Below are 22143 nucleotides of genomic sequence, written 5' to 3'. Positions count from 1 at the left end.
TTTAATGGGAACCAGAGGTATGGTTACAATTACACAGTCCAACACAAAAAACCCATGGGTGATCAGAAGTTGGAAGGTTACAAAATAATGAGGGTAACACTGGGTACAGGAAGAAAGCTGCTCCAGAACCTCAAGAGCCAGGCTAATATGGCCTCTCCCTGCGATCCTGTCTGTGCTCACCCCTGGAGTCCATCTTGCCAGGGCCAAAGCCACCTCTGTCCCCACCACCCCGGCCCCCTCGGAAGCCCCCACGGTCCCCTCCTCGGCCTCGGTAGCCACCCCGATCATAGCCTCCTCTGCCACCACGACGATCATCTCCGTAGTTACCCCCCATATGAGAGCCTCCTGGTCCCCCTCCTGGGCCACCTGGTTTAGGAGCCTTACACTGGCTGCATTCATTCCTCCAAGAGAAGTTCATGTTCCCACGGGTAGGATTAGGACACTTCCAGTCCCCCGCTCGCTGCTGTCCTCCACCGCCACCACCGCCACTGGGGAATCCTCCTCGGCCACCGCCACCACTGCCACCACCTCCACAGCCTCCACGGCCCGTGGGTCCTCCTCGCCCTCGGCCTCCACGACCATTGCCACCACCCCGATTGAAGTCTGCTCGCGGAGTAGCAAATGAAACCTTGATAGGATTCCAGAGAATTCTTTACCATCAAACCAGTCAATAGCTGCTTTAGCAGAAGGTGGGTCATCAAATGATACTGTTGCCTCTCCCTTCAGCTTGCCCGTTTCCCTGTCTGTGTACAGATTAACCATGGGCTGTCCCGTTTTCTTATTTGTCTTAATGATACCAATCTGCTTGAAGTAATCAGCTACAGACTCAATTGTCACATTCTCGCTGAGGCCCTGCACGAAGATGGTGTTGTGGTCTGAGTTATCCTGTTCAGGGTCATGACGTGATGCTTGGTCCCGAGGGCCACCAAATTTATTGAAGCCACCACGGTCACTTCCGCCCATGCTGCCTCTGCCTCCACGGCCACCTCCACGACCTCTGGGTTCACAGCCACCACTGCTGCGGTTGTAACCACCACCACCGCCGCCCTGGCCACGGCCGCCACGGTCCTGCTGGCCTCCCCCGGAGCCGCCGCCACTCTGGTCCTGATTGCCACTCATGGAGGACTGATCTTGGCCATAGCTACCTCCACCACCGCCTCCACCCCCTCCGCTGCCACTGTCGTACTGGTTCTGCTGCCCGCAGCCCTGAGGGGGATTATAGCTCTGCCGCTGTCCACCACAGCCAGAGTGCTGGCCATGGCCCCCACTCTGGGGCTGCCCACAGCCGCTGCTCTGAGAACCGCTACCATAGCTCCCCGAGGTGCTGCTAGGAGCTGGCTGCTGGCCATAGCCAGGGTACGAGGACTGCTGCCCATAAGACGACTGAGAACTCTGGCTACTGCCACAGCCACCAGCTGAGCCACACCCCTGGGGAGTTGACTGCGTGCCGTAGCCTGTGTTCTGGGTCTGTCCATAAGAACTACCATAGCTGCTCTGGCCATAGGCTGAAGTGTCCGTTGACTGGCCGTAGCCACTGTAACTCTGCTGTCCATAGGGCTGACTGCTCTGCTGGGAATAGCCCTGCCCAGGCTGGGTTGGGTAGGCCCCATAGCTTTGGGTCGCTTGTTGGCTATAGTCCTTTGAGGCCACGTCCGCGCACACGCGCACAGGCCGACAAGCAACAAAGTTCCAACACCACAGAGCACCGACGCCTCGAGGACTAGAGGATTATTCTTAATAATAAACACAGGACTAACACACTCACTCCAAAGTCATCTACAAACTCTACCTTTTGACTCCCCTTTCTTTCTCGTAAAACATTCAACATCACTATTCCCTGACTTCCACTTGCTATAAACAAAGAGTACAGGGCGTAATAAACACGTGGGCAGTTCCCATGGCCACAAGGGAAGATTAGGACCCTTAGCAAACTGCTAGCTGGGTATCTGCGGAAGAAGTTTTCTAAGAGCATATCAACAACCTGGTTTTGCACTCTACTCCTCCCACAGGTTAGTCTGTAGAGTTTGGTCAAGGTATTTTATGTATTTAAGCCACAATTTCCTCATGAGAAAATTAAGGAAGATAGTAATTGCTTCAAAGAGTTATTGTGAATATTAAAAAATTATATATTTCAGCACAGTTCCTAGCAGATGATATCAAGCATTCAATAAATTGATTTTACAACTTAGTATTTATGATATTATATATAATACTGTAGCATAATTTTATACCATACTATAATAATTATTAGTAGTAGTACTAGTTCTTTCACTATTGGTTTTCTTATTCAACCTATTTTTCCTCAATGGATAAGGAAAATATCTTTGCCACCTTTCTTATGGCAAGCACCAGTGCCACAGTATGCAAAGATCATATGATTAGTAGTTAAGCAGGAATTTTCTATATTCTCTAATATCATAGGGCTTTCTCACTGAACTGTCAGTTGCCTACAATGGAACAATAGGTACTAACTTGCTATTGAAATGTCCTGAAACATTCTCTTCTGCAAGAATAATTGCTTTATTACCTTCAAAAACATGTTTAAATACAATGTTGATCAATTGCTATGGGAACATGGATTTTGCAGAGACCAGTAAAGATATAGAATTAATCTGACCTGTGGAAAATTAGCTTGGAACCTGGGCTCTTCCATACAAATCTTCACAAATGTATTCCGGGTAAATTCTTCTGGTTTTGAAAATCCTCCAGGGAAAGATTTATGAAAATCTGAGAGGTACTCTGGTAAGTGAATATTCTGGTAGTGAGTTCCATTAAGATTGATGCAGCCAGGAGGGTGGGTATCTAAATTAGTCTGATACTTCAGCAGCCCTCTAAAATTAAAAAAATAAAAACAAGGAGAAGAAAAGGAGATTGAAATCAGAGGGCACAGTACAAGAAAATAACCTTTATTTCTTGTTCACTTTACATAGCATTTATCCCCCAAAGTGCTTCTCATATATCTTACTTAAGAGCAATTGAGAAACCCTAAAATTTTTAATAAATTCTCTACTATGGAACTAAATAAAAAAATTGAGTCCCCTCCCCCCCCACCACCAAAATATGAGACAAATATATGGTAGGGAAGACACATGCAATCTTCCCAACATTCTTGAATTTGACAGCCTTTACTTCAAGTCTATTAGGCATTCATACAATTACATACAAGTTTTCACTTCAATAAACACTGTAATGATGAGTACTTTCACTATAATTTCAAACACAAATGGAAAAGTACAGGGATCATATTTGATTTGGCTGAGACTAGATAAAAACAAGCTTTGCTGATTTACAGAGAAATGTTAAACAAACATAATAACAGGAACTGGAAGCTTGCATCTCCTATGGTCTGAAAACAATTAATGCACAGCAATCAGACCCTAAACCTGTTTACTTTTCAATTCTCCATAAATAGGACCACATAAAAGGCTCAAAAGAATGAATCAGGAAAGAGAACTTAAAACCCTAAAATCCCATTCTGATTGTTTCATATTTTGTGAGATTTAAGATAAGGCTCCAGCTTTCTGTGTTCTGTATTTCTTATCATAAGGAGTTAAGAGCTACCTCACAAAGGTTAGTGCATCAAACCACAGATTACATAGAAATTTTTTTTTCACATAAGTAAATCTTGAAGAAAACAGTAAGATTTTGAAAAGCACTGAAAATGTTTATTTTAATTTTGAAGATATTAAAACTTTCGTTTCCAAAATTATTTTTCCTGGTTGGCTAGAGGGTGTTTTTAAATTACCCTTTTTGTTCCCAAATAATTAATTTTAGTACACTGAAAAAGTACATCTTTAAGTACACCACAGCTATAATAATTTTACAAATGACTTTACAAAGATAATATGTTAAAACAACAAAAACTATAACAAAAATAATGATAATAAATAGATTCAATACATGAAAGTTAGGAAAGCAATGCCCAAAGCAGTCTTTGGTGGAATGTACCATCTACTCAACCTGATCATTCTCCCTTTTTCTACTTTTGCTTATGTTCAACTCCCTTTCTCTCTTCATTTTATTTTACTTTCTTCCCTATAACTAGTCATTATGAAGTCATTAGCGAGCACATGGTACATGTCAGGAGCATCTAAGTAGTAGGCTGTATTACATAACATCCATGGTAGGACACACACACAGTCTTTTAAAGTAATGCAATAGATATGGCCTAGGTATGCAATAAATGGATGGATATTATATAAATGTGAGCCAAGTACATGATCCTTTACAGAGTTCTAGTAATATAATACTGAATACAATTGTTATGATGTTATCCTTGGAAAATCCATTAATTTGATGCAGCTTCGATTACAAGTAATGAGTTACCCAAAACTGTTGCTCCCATTAACCATCCCGAGGGCAATGACAGACAGGTGAAAAAATCGCAAGCATTTTTTTCTATTGGCCATAAGTTAAACAAACACTGGCATAACACAACTGGCACTGTCTTAGGAGGTGCTGCAGAGTTCAAAAAAAGTAATCAAATCTGGCCCCTAACCCTCCAGAAACTTAAAGTCCAGTTCAGAATATATCTTTGGAGAAGCTAAACATAACTCAGACCACAAATAATAATTTGAATACAGTGATCTAGTAGTAGACACGAGGTCCAGTCCAGAGAAATTTATATACATTTCACCTTATCCTCATAACAACTACATGAAATAGGAATTATTATCCCCATTTTACAAATTAAGAAACTATTTTAATAAATTAGGTAACACCTAGGGTCACAAAGCTGATAAGTAGCAGAGTCAAGATTTTGACTCAAATTCTATACTCTTCACCTCCTACTATACAGCATGTTAGTTCATTGGATCATTGGATCGTCACAACATACTTTTGAAATAGGTAAGGAAGGAGAAGATCAATGTTTAAGAAAGTAAGTCAGGAATTTTATAAACATCTATTTTCCACTTGAACTTCAAAAGAAAATAACATAGAAGGTGTTTTTATTCCCATTACACAGATGAGAAACCCAAGACTATTGTTTAGGTCAGAGATTAATTAAGTAGTAGTCAAAGCATGGGATTTAGAAACCTGAGCTCCCTCACTCCAAAAACCTATATCATGCAAAGCAAATCAGTTGGTTAAAGAAGTAGACATCAAGGAAAGGGATTCAAAACTAACAAAAGCCTGGAAATTAGGTCAGATAGAGTGTGTGTGTGTGTGTGTGTGTGTGTGTGTGTGTGTGTGCGCAGGGGCTGCTTAATATCAGGCAAAGAAATGTTGTTTATTCCTTCTCCGAAGTCATAACAGCTTTCAGGTGTACATCACTCCCCCAGAAGGACCTGCTAATGGTCCTTCGGATGATAAATGCTGTTACCATGCAAATCTTCAGACCAGCGCAATCAAATATACAATGAGGCCATTCTTGGTATATAAAGTAGCACATAATATCCTAAAATCCCTTTTAATTTTGAGAGTTTTATGTTATTTTAAGCTATTCTCAAGCTTAATGGCACAGGTTACCTCTGCCCATGCCCATTAAAGTGTTTGTCTCAGATTGTTATTGTTGCCATTGTAAAAACATGGATGAGAGAGAAAAAATCTACAGGCTAACAATGATAACAAACAAAAAATATCATTCATCAGAAAAAAATCAAGCACAGAATTGTGGGGGGTTCTGGCTTAATTAGGCGGTAAAGAACTGATGGGTTCAAAATGAAGGACACTGGCAGGTTTTGAACTTTGTATTGGAAGGAGAGATAGGACATGTCAGACAGGTGCTTGATGCTTCAATATCTATTTCCACAAACTTCATAATACATTTGTGTGGTAAATATCAGTGGCCTCATCTTAGAATGAGTGAAAACATTTGGCAACTGTTAAGTAACCTGCCCAAGACCACACTGTCAGTCAGTGGCCAAGTCAGACTATCAAGGCCACGCTCCTTCCCGTGTACCAGGCCTCCTTCCCCTGCAGAATCTCCATTCTACTTGTGAACAATATTCTGAAATTGAAGGCCAATGTGTGCAAGGAATAAATTTTATGACACTACATGGTTATATATCTGAAAAGGAGGTAGCATATTTCTACCAAACCAATAATTTTGTTATTTTTCAAGTTCAATTAAATGCAATAACTTACTTTTTCACTGTACTAGTGAAAAATAGAAATGTTCATTCTTTGGTACTAGTGCAGAACTTCTTAGAATATACAACCTTAGAATATAATATTTCTTTAAAAATTGTGTTTCACATCCATAAAATAATTTCACTCTGAAGAATTTTGAATAGGAATGTACATTAGATATTAAAGATATTGGATTGATAGATAAAAATCAGATATCTTTTTAATCCAATTATTTCATTGTGACCACATTTTTAAAAACTGAGTTCAATATTATGTGTGGTCTTTATGATTTCTTTGAATCCCTAGTACCTATATTTATTTCAGCATTCATAATATACTTGTCCTTCTTTTGAGTTTAATGCAATATTCTCAAATACAACACAGTCCACTTTAAGGAACACTTTAAATAACGCACGGCTCTCTCTGCCGAAGAATCCTGCTCTTCGTCCTTGCCCCACATCACCACTGAGATATACCTACTTCACATTTATTATCGTTTAAGTTCTGACACTTAATTTAAATGATACGGCCTCTGTCTCTAAGAAGCTTAACATTTACTGCACTCCTATAAAACAGAACTTTCTGTGGTGGAGGAAATGGTCTAAATCTGTGCTGTCCAGCCATGGGCCACATGTGGCTATTGAGCAATTGAAATGTGGTAGTGCAGGCAAAAAATGGAATTGTTCATATTATTTCATTTCAATTACTCTAAATTGAATAGCGCAACTTTAATGGGTATAATTAGACATGAAAGCAAAAATAACAACAAAAAAACAAAATGATTAATGCTGTATAGATGTATAGTGACCTCTGGAGAGTAGGTAGAGATGACGAGCTCATTACGACATTGTGGAAAGGGCTTCATGGGGGAAACAACTGAAGGATGTGGAGATTCCAATGTTAGAGGCTAGGGAAATGGTACTCCAACAAGAGGGAGTAGGATGAACAAAAGCACATTGTTTAATCCCAAATTAGTAGAAGGGATAATACCTTGTACATTTATATATCCCCCTCATAACCATACTAACTGCCAAATCTCATCAGCCCGCCAGCAAGTTTCTTGCATGTAGTAAGTCTTCAATGTATTTCTAGTGAATTGATTTTCAAAGCAGATAATAACTACAAAATTTGTTTGGATATAGCAAGCACATCTAAAAGTTAAAATAAAGGGAACACTCTTATATTGTATCTTTCGTAATTAAGTGAAAAATCATTTGAAAGTTAAAATAATAAAATAAAAAAAAAGATGTTAGCGAATGGCAAGCAGAGTCTTGCCGAGTTAAGACAGTGCTGTGGTAGGGGTAGGGGAAGGAGGCACACAGACTATGTGGGAATAGGAACACATTATTAATTTTTTTAGGTACATGGCACTATGTTCTTTTTTTTCTCTGTTAAATATTTTTTAATGAGGTATAACACCTATACAATTAAATTCGTCTTTTTTTTGGTTATTGTACAGTAGCAAGAACAATGAAGGGTTTGAAGTCTGAAGTTTTACTCTGCTTGCAAACTGACAAGTCAGCCTACCACAGTTTCATGGGTACCGGCAGAAGAGACTCTGGGATCAGAAACAAAAGACTTTATTACTCATAACAGTAGCATTTGCTCCATTTTTCTGAGCCACAGACCCGAGGCCACAATATAAACATGGCTAGATGATGCCTGCACATCCAGGGAGTACATGACAGGAGAGGATTCCGCAGTTTAGGAAACCTGAATATTTTATATTGGGAGCAAGCCTTTCCCAGAGGGAGACTGTATCTTTATTATCCTGGATAGTAAATAAACCTGCCCTCTATTCTCAGAGAAACATTACTCCATCTTCAAGACTATTTGTTCTATAAATACTCTTGAAAAGATTGTTAGGAAAAAGACAGCGCCTCTGCTTGTGAGATACTCAGAGACATGAGAAATCCACAGAGAATTGTCTCCCACCAATATCTACTTCTTGTTTCTACATCACCTTGGCTTCCAGTGAATTTTCCCATGGGTACACCATTTTCTGGCCAAGCTGATGAAGAGACTGGCACCAAATCTGTTCAGTTTCTTTCGTAAGTATTTAATTGACTATTATCAACAAGATTCCAAGCAGTGTAATGAGGCCAGCTTGCCATATTGACCTTAACCTCGTGCTCAAGTGTGCTGGCTCCAATCTGGAGAACAAACCCAAAAGCCAAACCATCAGTGTCTATCTTAAAAAGCCAAGTGTCTTTCTCCTTAGGTTTATGAATTGAAATTTCCTCTTGGCAGAAGGTATTACTCTAGCACACTATGCTCTAAAAGAGAGATTTTGAAGTATCTCTGGAATGTCTAGTGTTCTTCAACCATGAGAAATCAAGGATTTTATGGTATGCCAAAATACACGGTTGTGGACACTATTGTTTTTGCACTCATAAGGATTTCAAGATAGGTTTTCAATACTCAACAGTATTTCCACAAAAAAGGTTTCTTTCTTTTTTTCCTTTTTTCCTCAAGAGGCATTATAGTTATACTACTACTTTTTTAATGCCTGGCTGTGACAAAGTCATAGAAAATAATATAAATCCTAGCAAGTTAAAACATAGAAATCATAAGAACATTTTATGGCAAAAGTTAAATATTACAAAACACCATGCCTGACAAAATGAGAATCACAAAATCATCTCTACTTTAATTGCATGTTACAGATTTCTAAGAAATGCAGTGTCGCTTATGAGAACTTTATGTTTGTGGTGATTTTAATCCTTTTTTAAGTAGAGAAAAAAATCCTTGTCCCACGAGAAATCTATTTTTTACCTAGTATTCTATAACATACAAAATGTTTCTTTTCCTTACAGAAAAAATATAACAACTTGTTTCTGACCATTCTTTTTACTTTGCTTCAAGTACAAAAAAAGAGCTTAAGAAAATACATCCAAATTCAATATTGCAAAACCCACTGGAATTCACTGGATTCTGTGGAATCCACTAGAATATACACTACTTAAGGTCAAAGATTTGTCCTGTGCCTCTATTTTTCTGCTGTCTAGACCAGTGCCTACGATCTGTAATAAGTGTTAAATAAATATTCATTGAATGCATTAATAAATGTCTAGAAGTATATAAACAATTTTTTGTTGTGGTTATTATTGAAATACACTATTGAGGAGTCATCTGGTTTTAACAAACACAGAAGTTAGTTTGAACTCAATAAAGATATCTAGACTTTAGCAAATTGCATTTAGTAAAATAAACCATGTGTGTACCTTCAACTTTGCAGGGAATAGCATTAAATCAGTCTACAACTTATAGCATCCCTCTTCACCCTTGAGTACTGCGAAGTCCAACCTAAGATCTCAGCCCTTCCCTGAACCTAAGCCCATCCTGACCTAAGTAGACAAGTCATCAAGAGAGTCAAGCCTATCTGTTAGCAGCATCTAGAAATAGAGTGCTTTCCTTAGCTAAGGATCTAGCATGCCTTAGGAAAACCCTAAGCATCTGGATACCCATCCAACCAAAGCCTCTATTCTCACTCCCAACTTGTGTCTGGTCTAGCCAGATTCTTGACAGATACTTGCCTCTGCATTCTTTGCTGGGCTCTTGCTATGGATACCTGAGTGTACTCGCATCCTGCAGCTTGATCAGAGTACGTATGGTATCTAGGTCTTGCTGGTGGGGATGCCCAAGGTACGACGGGCAAAACAGACAGGGCCAACATCATGGGTGTGTGACCTGTGTGGTTTCATGGGACCCTGATGTCAGAATGGCATTGTAATTGGTTCAATACTCTGTTGCCATCATCTTGAAATGCTTAATAATTTTTTATCAAGGGACCCCACATTTTCATTTTGCAGTGAACCCTGCAATTAAGTACCCTGCCACAGACACTACACAGATGGCAAAACAAAGCCTTGGAGTCTAAGAGCATAGGATCAAGATCCAAAACTTCCCTAAGTGTGTGAAGTAAAGTAGGTCATTTTAATAAGTTTTCTCAACTGAAAGAGAGAGATAGTGCCTGTTACTCTGTACTTCACAGGTATATAAAGGAAAGGACTTTGATCTCTTGGGAAGGAAAAAATATGTAAGCATTCAATATTTGTTACTATTTACTCTGCTTTCAGGCTTTACTGAAAGGGCAGTGGCAGATAAAAGGATTATTCCACATTTCAGGAAAACACTGATGTACTGAAGATATTTCTTACATAAATTTAGCCCTAGTTCCTTCTCCTTCCTCCCCAACTTTCTCACCCTGTACCTCCAGCCAGAGCCATTATTATAAATAATGTCCCAGGAGAAAAACTGAAGATAAAATTATGTGAGAAAGGTATTTGGTCTGAAGCTCACTATTTCTATCCTCAAAGTGGGGAGAAAGTAAACTCACAGTTTAGAAGATTAAAAATTCACTAATAAGTATAGCTTATAGCATCAATTAATTCATTTACATGAAAATGCTTCATATATACTATATCTCTATCTATATATATGGCATCCTTATGGGAGAAAATACCCCATGATCTCAATTCCCACCCCTGCCTGGCTTTCAGGATAAAATATCAGCAAAAGTAAATAAATCATAAGACTTTAGTCAGGAATTATTACATAGAAAAATCATTTTTTACATAAGAGTAAAATTAACCCTATGAATGGGAAATTAGAAATGGGAAAAAACACATACATGTCTAAAGATCATAGTTGTATACAACATTATATTTATTAACATATGAAAAATATATAAATATTATGGGAGGGAACTTTGGATTCCATATAACAAAGACTTAATTCCTCAGGAATTGTATTCACCCTGTATATTTTAAGTGAAAAATTAAAAAACCAAGAAGTGAAAAAAAGATAAATAAAAAGAAATGAAAATTTTTCCTCCATGACCCAAAGAATTTTTAGCCACAGAAGCACACAAAAATCTCCAACAAAAATATGCCAGTCTACAATACAACCAAAATAGACAAGACAAAAGTTAATTCCTCTGGCACAGGAATTGATACTCTAGTTGCCATAGTAACTTATTACCTAGATAACACTAAACATAACTGACAGGCTCAAAATGGAAATCCAAGTTACATTTAAACAAATACACAGATTATTTTTATTGTTATCTGCAATACCTTAATATCTGAGGAAAATTGGAAGGGCCTAGAAGGACAACACATTCCCAGCTAAAAGCCAATTAATACACTTCCACGAAATCTAGCAAATAGTGAGTGAATGATGACTTGTAAAAGGACTTCCACTGATAATGATGAGAAAGAAATAGTCGTACCCTCAAAAACACTATAATGTACCTAGGATATATCACTCTGCTATGTTTTCTTTTCTCTTTCATACTGTAACTCACAGATGCATGATGGGGGTAGGCTGCAGAGAACACTGGAATTTTCTATATTCAACTACAACTCTAGCTATAGCCTGACTTTCTCCCTTTCGCCTAAGGTTTTATACAGCGTTTAATATTCTGTACTTTTGGCTTAATATGCAGCTTCTGGGCCTTCCTTTCCCTTGGCTTCACCAAGTTCCCAGTTGACATTCTACGAAGAGCAGGTGCCTCTCCCCAGTAGGAAAATCCCACAAGCCTCTCCTTCCACATCAGTGCGGGTGAAAAGAGCCCTCAGAACAAGTACTTCTAAAAGAGAAGATTCTTGGGAATCAGCAACTTCTAATACTTAACTATCATAAATACCTCATCCCCCAACAGTATTTCCTCCTCCCAAGAGCATAGTAGGGGGAAGATAAATCAACACAGTAAGCCTAATCTCACAAGCATTTGTCTACCGTGGGTTAACTTCTTGAGTTTCAGTTCCTATGAAGCTGATAATGCCTCTGGTTCATTGTCACTGTTGACAAAGGCTGCTCACTGTGTTCCTCAGGTTTAAAGAACAAATGTTTTCAGAAACATGCACATAGAAAACCATTCCTTTTAAATCCTCTGGAAAAAAAAAACGATTCAAGCAGAATATAAATCATGCTCTACAATGAACTATTGCCAACAAGCAGTCCTAAATAGCAGAAAGCTCTGTTTAAAAGAATAATCCAGGTCTCACTTATGTAATAAAATATGGTCTGGGAAGTCCAGCTGGCTCAGTTATTTACTATTGTTTGGCTCTCACTGCCATCCATACATTTGAGAAGGACCCTCCCCCTTTCTTTTCCAGAATTCTCACATTATATTTCCTCTTATGTAAATAGAAAATAAAATACAATTACTACCCACGCAACACTTCTGAGAGCTAAAGCCAGTGGGGTGTTGACTGCCTTAAAATTGAGAGGCTAGGGTGCCAAATTTCATTTACAATGCATTCCCTCCACAGGCCTTTCAAAGGAGTAGGGTTAGGCTCTGGCCTGAGACGCTGACATTCATAATTGCTTTTCCCTCCAATATCCCTTTTATCAGTAAGTGAGAATGGCAGAATCTCTCCTCTTGATGAGTTTTTCAAATGAAAATGAAGAAAGAAACATCTAGTTACATTCATGTCTGGAAAGAGGAAATATTTTTGGCTTTTAAAAACTTTTTCTGAATGTCTTCTGAAATGAAATATCTTTAATACCGTGTACAAATAGCAACCTCCTAGAAAGGTGTATTAAAAATCAGAAAAAAAAAAAATTCCTCAGGAGAAGGCTTGTCTTGAAAGTCCCAAAATAAACTTTTATCGTTAAAATCAACTGAATCTTTGAGACCTGACACATTATAAAAATTGTTGCCCTTTCAAGGAATAGTCTCTTGATCTGGTAAGCAGTTTTCATTATATGTTCATCAATTTACTTTGCTGATAGGAAATTCTGGACTCTTCAAAAGTGCAGTGTCTTTATCAAAAAAATGATTCTTCAACAAATTAAATGCGGAGTTTCTTCCTTACGCAGCTATTAGTATTAGTACCAGTATAAATTTTTTTCCTGCTAACATTTATTGAGTATATCTATATTCTGCCAACGTTGCTGCCATTCACTTATTTAAACCTGAGACAACCCTATGATATAGATATTCTATTATTAATCCCATAAAATAGATAAAAAAGAAAGGACAAATTATCTGGCAAGGTCACACAGCTATTAAGAGATGTAGCTCCTAATTGCCATGTTACACTGACCTCCTAGGGAAAAAAAATTAATGTACTTAAAAGATCTATTTGAACACTGATAAAAAAATATGACTTTAGTGTATATGAAATGTGTTTTTTTGTGGTGCCATACAATAGAATTGCTTATAAATACTGAAATAATGAAAAAAATCTAAAACATAGGTAATAGGAATGAAAACTAGGTTAAGCTAAATGCATGCATAATCGTGGAACAAGATAATTGGATCCGAAATAATACTGAGTGTAATATTTTCAACAAAGAAGGTAAGACTTCCGCTTTGCCAATATAGATGGCATACCCCAAGAGCACCGTATTTAATTTTGGTTTCCAGCTTTAAAAGGGATACAGGGGAGCCATGCCAAATTGCAGCCAGCTTGATTTAGTGGTTTAGGGATGTGGGCTCTGGAATTTGACACCAGGGTTCAAACCCAAGCTCTTCCATTTACTAGGCATGACTTTCAGCAAGTTAGTTCAGCTCTCAGTGCCTCTGTTCTCTCACCTGGACAAAAGGAATAATGATGATGGTAATAATAATAATAATAAAACAGCATATTTTACCAGAGTAGTTGGGAGGATTTAATGAAATCAACCATTAGAAAGATAAGTACTTAATGAATATTAACTATTAATTTATTCAAAGGAGAAAGTAACAGAGGAACAGAATTTAGAGAACTCAATTTCCATGGCCTCCAGAGTCACAGACTTTTAAATTATTGGATAGAAATTAAGTAAAATAGATTCTGTTTCAAAAGAGAAATAACTTTGTGAAAATAAGAGCTTTTTCAAAAACAGGATGGGCTTTTCAGAATTAGATATTTACGTAGATATACTGTAGGGAGACTCAGAGAATCTCGGTCAAAACCATCTTTGAGCGTCCTTCAAAATTTGAGATTCTATAAAAATAAAATTGAACTTAGAAAATCATATGAAGCAATTGCTTCTCCTTACTACAAAAGTCTGCTTATGTAAGGAAACCAGTTAACAATTTCAAATTGCTTCACTGTTGAAGTCAAAAATTTTCTAAAATTTCTAGCCTACATTGATCCTTCAATTTTCTGGGCTACCAGAATCCTGGAAAATAAAATATGCAGTTTAAAATTGCCTCTAGCTCTTTCAACCGATTTTTTTTTTTTTACAATGTCAAACTAAGTACTAATGCTGGGAGACTAAGGATCATATATTATATTGTTCTTCTATACCTTATTATAGTGCTTACCATGTTGATGGAGAAAGAAACAACTGACCAATAAATAGTGATTTTCTGTTCAAACCTAAACCATACTATTTAACAGAAATCTTAATATAAGTTCAAGAAGCTTGTTTTGAATAGCTGCGTTTTACTTGTACAATCAAAAGTTAGAGAATGAAATTATCAAGGTATTTCGTAAATAAGGATATATCTAAGTCCTCAAATTGGTACAAATAATAGCTTCAATATATTCACTTATAGATAGATCCTTTAGAAATAAAAAAGAGCATTTTGAGAAATGTTCCATTTTGAGGAAGCTGTAAGATTTATCGGTAGTAATTTTTCCCACACCAGAAACATAATATATGTAGCTTTATTAAAAATTAAACTTCATAGAGTTACAAACTTTTAGTTACAAGATGAGTAAGTTCTAAGGATCTAGCATACAGCACAATGACTACAGTAAATAATATTGTATTGTATACTTGAAATTTACTGAGAGTTGATCTCAAATGCTCACACCATAAGAAAATGAGGTAACTGTGAAGCGAAAGATGTGTTAATTCACCTGTACACTTTAAATATACGCAATTTCATTTGCCAATTATACTTCAATTTTAAAAAGGTAAACTGTACAAAAATGTGCACTATAGAATGATTAGAATATTGTATATTTGTTGCAAAACACTTATTTCAGTATTAGAATACTTTTCTTCACATCTTTTGATAATATGTAAAGAACTATTAATTCAGTTAGTCTAATTGATTATATATAACTCATTCTGTAGATGCCTTTGGTTATTTCTTTATATGAAGTCACTTTCTGTTTATGATCCCTATTCTTCAAAAGTAAAATCAAAACTTAAATATACCTTCTTTTACTTCCAAAAAAATGGAGAAATCTCTTAATACTCTCAACTTCAGAAGTCTGTCTGAACTCCTGAACCTTTGAAAAATGACTGTTTTGAATTACGAAGACACAGATTTTTTCAATTTTAATTTAGTACAACATAAAGGCAAAAGAATACATAACTAATCATACTAACAAATTATTACATTTTTCTCTCATCTGTTATAGCTAGAGAGAAAGAGAGAGGAAGAGAGAACAATTCCAGCTAAATTAAGATATTAACCTTTTAAAAAAAACTTAAGACCAAATTCTTGGAAGTACTGAACTCTCCAAAAAACAGTACTACAATATGAGTTTTTGAGTCAGAATGCCTGGATTTGAATCCAGGATACGTCAGTTAAGTAAACTTCAGCAAGTTATGTACTCTCTCTAAATCTGTTTTCCCAGCTGTAAAGGGGTTTAACAATATTATTTATCCTTATAAAACTATAATCCTTTAATAAAATAAAGCACCTAAATCATTTGAACTTATGCTTGGCATATAGTAAGCATTATGTAAATGTTTTAAATTATTATTATCATTAGTAGCACATCTATTTACTCATGGTCCATGTTTATGATAATAGCCCTGGACAGGCAAACAAGCCATTTAAGGAACAGAATATAAAGCAGATTTTCTCTACCAAGGGTTTTCTCAGTGTCCTAATGCTCTCCAAAATGTGTTAGCCCCACAAAGGGGAAAGAACAGAACCCAGAAGTTCCACTGACTGTGGCCCTCTTCCCTGTGTGGCAGGCATGGATAGCTGGAAGCCGGGATATGTGTGGCCATGCCTCTAGTGCTCTACAATATGTTCGAGAACTATGGTACAGAACAAGTTGAACCAGGACACATGAGAGAGATCCATATAATACTAACGTCTAAACCAGCAGCCTCCAAAACCAAGGGAAAAACATTTTGAACACGCACCTTGAAATAAATATATAACTTATGTACATGACTTACTGTACTGACAAAGTACATTATAAAACATTCTGAAGAAAAAATTAAGAGCAGATCTGGACATTCTGGGTTAAGATAAATGGGGAATAACAGCTGTGTTATCAGCCAGCATTGTTTATGACAGAACGCATCTGGACCAGGAGGGTCCTGAGTGACCTTAGCTTCCTGAAGCAGTGTGTTCTAGCAACTGAGGGCATCCCTTGAAGAGACCTGGACTGTACCAAGAGGCTGGTTCCTGTGAAGCAAGAGCTTTACCCAAGGCAAGGTAGTCCTTGTGTATCCATATGGTCTCCTCATCTTAAAACCGTGTTACCACATGGGAGGTAAGGGAGAGAGGTGGTAAATGGTTCCTGAACATCTAAAGAGACTTCCACTGAAGAAGCACCTGACATTATCCTATTGACACTCTATGTTTCCTGTCCTGTATCTGTCTACTAAACCAAGTGAACCTGATGCCAGACAATGGCCTATTGCATCCTATTAGTGTATGTCAAAACAACATCACAAGTCCACTCTGGTGATCATGTGGACATATGCATCCACAAAAATACAAGGGTGGGTCAAAAATTAGCCACACTCTGGCTGTAGAATTTACTTTAATTAACTTTTAGAAAAGACAAATACATCATTTTTCAACATAATCTCCTTGTTTTACAATACACTTTGTCCATCTGTCAACAAGCTTTCGTATTCCCTCATTAAAAAATGTTTTAGGCTGAGCTGCGAGCCATGAATGCACCACTGTCTTCACTTCTTCATCAGAAGTGAATCTCCATCCTTGTAGGGCTGCTTTCAGGAGACGAGACAGGTTAAACTCCGATGGAGCAAGATCAGGACTATAGGGAGGATGCTTTAACACCTCAAAATGAAGTAATCCACAACAGACTTAGGTTTCAAAAAGTTTGTGCAAGATGGGTACCGAAAAAACTCACGGAAGAGCATAAACAGAAGCGTTTGGATATCTGCAAACAAAATTTGGACTGACACTCTGAGAAAGGTGAAAGTTTCTTAAAGAGAATCATTACTGATGACGAGACATGGATTCATCACTACGAGCCTGAGAGTAAATGGCAGAGTATAGAATGGAAATATCCTCAATCGCCAACCAAGAAAACATTCAAAAGTCAACCATCAGCTGGAAAATTGATGCTTACAATTTTCTGAGATTCTCAAGGGACAGTGCTAGAACATTATCAGGAAAAAGTTTCAACAATTCAACAGTGCTCTTTACAGTGAGATGCTTATTGAACAGCTGAAGCCTAAACCAGATTAAACGCAGAGGACTGCTATCCAAGGCTGTTGTGATCTTGCATGACAATGCACGTGCGCATACTTCTGCCCACACTGTCGACACTCTGCTAAAACTTCATTTTGAGGTGTTAAAGCATCCTCCCTATAGTCCTGATCTTGCTCCATTGGACTTTCACCTGTTTGGTCCCCTGAAAGCAGCCCTACAAGGATGAAGATTCACTTCTGATGAAGTGAAGACAATGGTGCAATCACGGCTCGCAGCTCAGCCTAAAATATTTTTTAATTCTTTTTTATTTTTATTTTTTAAGCTCTTTATTGGAATATAATTGCTTTACTCTGTTGTGCCAGTTTTTGCTGTACACCAAAGTGAATCAACTGTATTTATAGACATATCCCCTCCCTCCCGTGACTAACTCCCACCCTCCCTATCCCACCCCTCTAAGTCATCACCCATCATCCAGTTGATCTCCCTGTGTTATGCAGCAACTTCCCACTATCTATTTTACATTTGGTAGTATATACATGTCAGTGCTACTCTCTCACTTCATCCCAGCCTCCCCTTCACCCCCCGTGTCCTCAAGTCCGTTCTCTACATCTGCATCTTTATTCTTACCTTGTCACTGGGTTCATCAGTACCATTTTTTTAGGTTCCATATGTATGAGTTAGCATACAATGTTTGTAAAACATTTTTTAATGAGGGAATATGAAAGCTTGTTGACAGATGGACAAAGTGTATTGAAAAGCAAGGAGATTATGTCAAAAATGATGTATTTGTCTTTTCTAAAAATTAATTAAAATAAATTCTACAGCCAGAGGGCGGATGATTTTTGACTCATGCTCATATATTATTTCCTTCCTCTAACCTAATGGATTATTTTAAGCACCATACGTTTGAGTATGGTGCCTGGGCCCACATACTTTTCAGAGTATCTGGAGTATATTCTTTGTAATAACTTGAGATGCTCTCTCTTTTTCCTTTGTGATTTTTTTATGTTTTTGACAGATCCTTGTCTTTGGTCCTTGTAAATCTTTGGCTTTCTCTGCAAATATTAGTGCCCCTAGGGCTTTGTAAACTAAAAACTGGTAACTCCATTGTTGCAAACTCTGCAGCAGCAAGATATAAAAAATTCCTGAAAATTCAAACACTAAATATCTTGAAGTTTTTCAGTTCTCACTCATTTTCTTTTAGAGCTTATCAGCATATAACTATAGGGGGCTTTAAAAACTACAACACTGTAGGAGAAGTAACCCTGTCTTTCCATTTTAATATACTTTTATACTAGTTTCAATAAAACATGTTATGTCAAAAACAGAACTATTTATTCCACTCTTAACACTACCTTCAATTCCAAGTAATCAAATAATTTTACCATTTCCTATGAAACCTTCTATAGATTTATTTTTCATTACCCCATTTTTAGATACACACAGTTTTAAAAAATATTTTTTTAAACTTACCCTGATACATGTAACATCAGCAGCATGTAGAAGACAAAGAAGAGATTATGAGTATACCAGAAGATGTCATAGTTAGAAACTCTGAAAAAACAAATAACTTAATTTCAATTCCACTTTACATTCTATTTCATTAAAAAAATCATGCATCCTTTCAAATACATGTCACAATTGAAAGTTAAAATATGAGTACATCTGAGATATATCTATTAATATCAAAGTATTAACATACCACTGCAGAGAGAACTGACAAAAATTATAAGTAACATGTTACCATTTTGAAGGTTCTTTGCATTTCAAATAAAGATACATAGGAAGAATTAAAATCAGGTATTTATATTAAAGTTATTACGATGTAAGACGAAGGTACAGGCAATAGTCTGCTAATATGTACTTTTGCTGTCCTTTCTACCAATATTCTCAATTTTCAAATGATTTCTAAAAAAAACCAATATTTCTATCCCAGTATATATTTGGAGAGTAGTTCAAAGGAAACTCAAATGGTGATAAATTAAATAAATGCTCATTAAATTTTTATATTATTTTCCTGGACAGTGTATAACTTTAAAGTAACACCTTGTGTTATTGCCCTGGGGGAGGATAAAGAGTCTGAACAGGAAGGGGTATAATAAACACAACATAGAATGTTTGAGAAAAGTAAAAAGCCTAACAGTTATTTTATTTCATATATCTGGGTAGATATTCACATATTAGAAACTTGGAGGTGGAGGGCAGGTAATCGTAAAAGCTTAGATGATTCTGATACAACCTCTAGAAAATTTAGAACACCCAATTTAGGCAACAGCCAATAGTCACAGTTTTTGCTATCATAAACAAGATCATTAACATCCTTGTAACATATGTCTTTTTGCACAGATCTGATTCTTTTTGAATCTATATTTCTAGAAGTGGATCTATGACATCAGAGGACACACATTTTGTAAGGCTTTTCATACACACTGCCCACTGCTCTCTGAAACATTTATCAATTACGAACCCAATCATAGTTTAGGAGTGCCTGTTTTCCCAAACCCAGACACCTCTTTGTACATCTTCAGTATTTTGCATAAGTGAAACTGGGTATTACTTCATTTGTGTGTTACTCACTTTGAATTCTTCCGTGACTTATCTGTTTATAATAATTACCCATTTCTATAGCATATTTCTCAATTGTTGTGGGTTAAACTATTCAGATTTTTCCAATAGTATGTTTACTTTTCAATTTTTATAATGTACATTGACATTCGGGAATTTTAGTTTTCATATTTTTAGGTAGCCAAATATTTCCTATATTTTTCCTTGTCTGTAATGAGAGCTCATAAATATCCACTTAAAGTTTCTTCTAAATCTTTAGTGGTATAATTTTTTACAGTTAACTCTGTAATTTATCTAGAATTTATTTCACTTAAGCCTTATTTTCCTCATAAGTTTGTAATGGCACCTTTGTTATTTAGCAGGTTCTTACAGCAAAGTCTTTTACAGGGCTTTCTATCAACTGTCACTTAGTCCAATGATAAACTTGGACTTACTTGGTCATTTTTGCAAGTAAGTTCTATTCTGTTTGATTTTTTTCTTTTTTCATTGATGTATAGGTGACTTACAACATTGTATTAGTTTCTGGTGTACAATATAGTAATTCCTTATCCTGTTTTAAGTTACTGAAGTATAATCATTTTAATGTTTAGTAAGCCATTCCACTCCCTTTTATTCCACCTTGGAACATGTACTTGGGAAGTCTCCATACACAATTCCTTACAACCTAGAATATTTGACTGAAAGAAAAAGATTTTTCAAAGACAGGAAATGATACACAGAAATGCCTCTACTTCACTCTTCGTTACACAGATCAGTCCAGTAACCAGAATATTGCATTACCTAAACATTCAGGTTAATCAAGACATGTTATACATGTGAAAATGAAGATAATCTTAAGGAAATCTAAATAATCTGACCAAGAAACATCAAAATAATGGCTCTGAGACTCACCGTATCGCATACGTGGAAGCTGTCATCATCAGGAACAGTACCAAGACCATGCACACCCCTGTCAGGCCAGGAACTATAAAAATGCACATGAGTATGTTTTAACTTATCAGACTGAGGAAAAAAAGTACAAATGACTATAACCTTAAAATTCAAAGTACTGGGCTGATTTGTAGGAAGCCCAGTTCAAACCGTATGTTTCCTTGTACGTTCCCTCTCAAAAAAAGCCTTTCTTGAATTAGCATTAGTTTCAAGGTACTTAGGACAAAGCAGAGTCTTCTCCACCTTTAACAGAAGAGCCCGTTTCGGTATTTTCAAATAGTCCATTCAGAATGGTGAATATGTGCATGCTTTTACAGGTACATACTGTCAACTGCAACTGGCACTCGCCATTGGCACATGCCATCTCCCTCTACAAAGATTAAATCATGGGCTGCGTAGGTGCTGACTGCCAGTGCCCCCCCGAAAGGTGTTCAGGGTGGAGAGCTGAAATGAGGCATTCTGTGCTCTGGGAAAAACTAGCAGAACAGGCCTTTACATAGTCAGATATTTTCAGGGGCCAACTTTATGAGCCCAATTCTTGTATCTCCTCATATCCAGAAAAACACTAAAATCCTTCATGGTGACGTCTGCTCCTCGTGACTAGCAGTAACCTGCACGAGACTAGCAGAAACCTTCTGTAAACGATATGTGCTTGATTGCATGTTTTTCCCTTTCACCAAAACCACATATTTACTGATCTTCCCCTCTGCCTCTTTGGAACAGTTTCTCAGAGCTATCCGGGATGCTGTCTCCTGGACTGCAATCCTCATTTTGCCCCAGATAAAACTTAACTTGCAACTCTCACGTTGTGCTTTTTTTTTTTTTTAAGCTGACAGTACTATAGCAAATGTCAATAATTAACGCAACAGGACAGAGCTGACATTCAACATCCTTATCGTTCTGGGTTTCTCCACCATAATACTAAGCCCTCCTTACTCTCACCTCCCCATTTATGGAGCTAGTAGTTCCTTCAGTTTCAGTGTCAAATAATTTCTTTGGAGCTTCACTACCTAGGATAATTTACAAGAAGAAAAATAAACAGAACCTGAGCCTTTCTAAAAACCACAGCTTCGAGTGTAGAACAAAAAATGGTGAATGTGAAGAAAAAAGTTACAGTGCTGATTTTTTAAGAACACTTGCAAACATGCTTCCCCTTAAAATGGAAAGCATTTTGAAATCAGTGCGTCTGATATTACATAACACTCATTTTTAAAAAAGAAAGTGTGCAAACATGTCAATTTTTAAAATTAATA

At 37.0% G+C, this 22143-nt stretch overlaps 2 protein-coding genes across 3 annotated transcripts in view; both read right to left on the bottom strand.

Annotated features, from left to right (window-relative positions):
• The window catches only part of NOX4 (NADPH oxidase 4), a 155432-nt gene that overhangs the window by 94691 nt on the left and 38598 nt on the right, over window positions 1–22143 (bottom strand). For both annotated transcript variants that reach the window (XM_057750659.1, XM_057750660.1), the window contains exons 7-9: window positions 20852–20924; window positions 18869–18949; window positions 2618–2831 (exon numbers count right to left, since the gene is read on the bottom strand). In XM_057750659.1, the coding sequence (XP_057606642.1) occupies window positions 2618–2831; window positions 18869–18949; window positions 20852–20924 (368 nt within the window). The remainder of the gene's footprint in view (window positions 1–2617; window positions 2832–18868; window positions 18950–20851; window positions 20925–22143) is intronic.
• On the bottom strand, window positions 43–1776 carry LOC130860152 (RNA-binding protein FUS-like). Its single transcript, XM_057748017.1, is given in 3 exon segments — window positions 43–642; window positions 645–1720; window positions 1766–1776. Coding segments are annotated over 3 exon segments (1587 nt in total). The 3' UTR covers window positions 43–142.

Source organism: Hippopotamus amphibius, chromosome 9 (genome assembly GCF_030028045.1).
Source record: "Hippopotamus amphibius kiboko isolate mHipAmp2 chromosome 9, mHipAmp2.hap2, whole genome shotgun sequence".
NCBI lineage: Eukaryota > Metazoa > Chordata > Mammalia > Artiodactyla > Hippopotamidae > Hippopotamus > Hippopotamus amphibius.
Note: the sequence above shows the minus strand (reverse complement) of the source record. Positions and strands in the feature narration are given on the sequence as shown.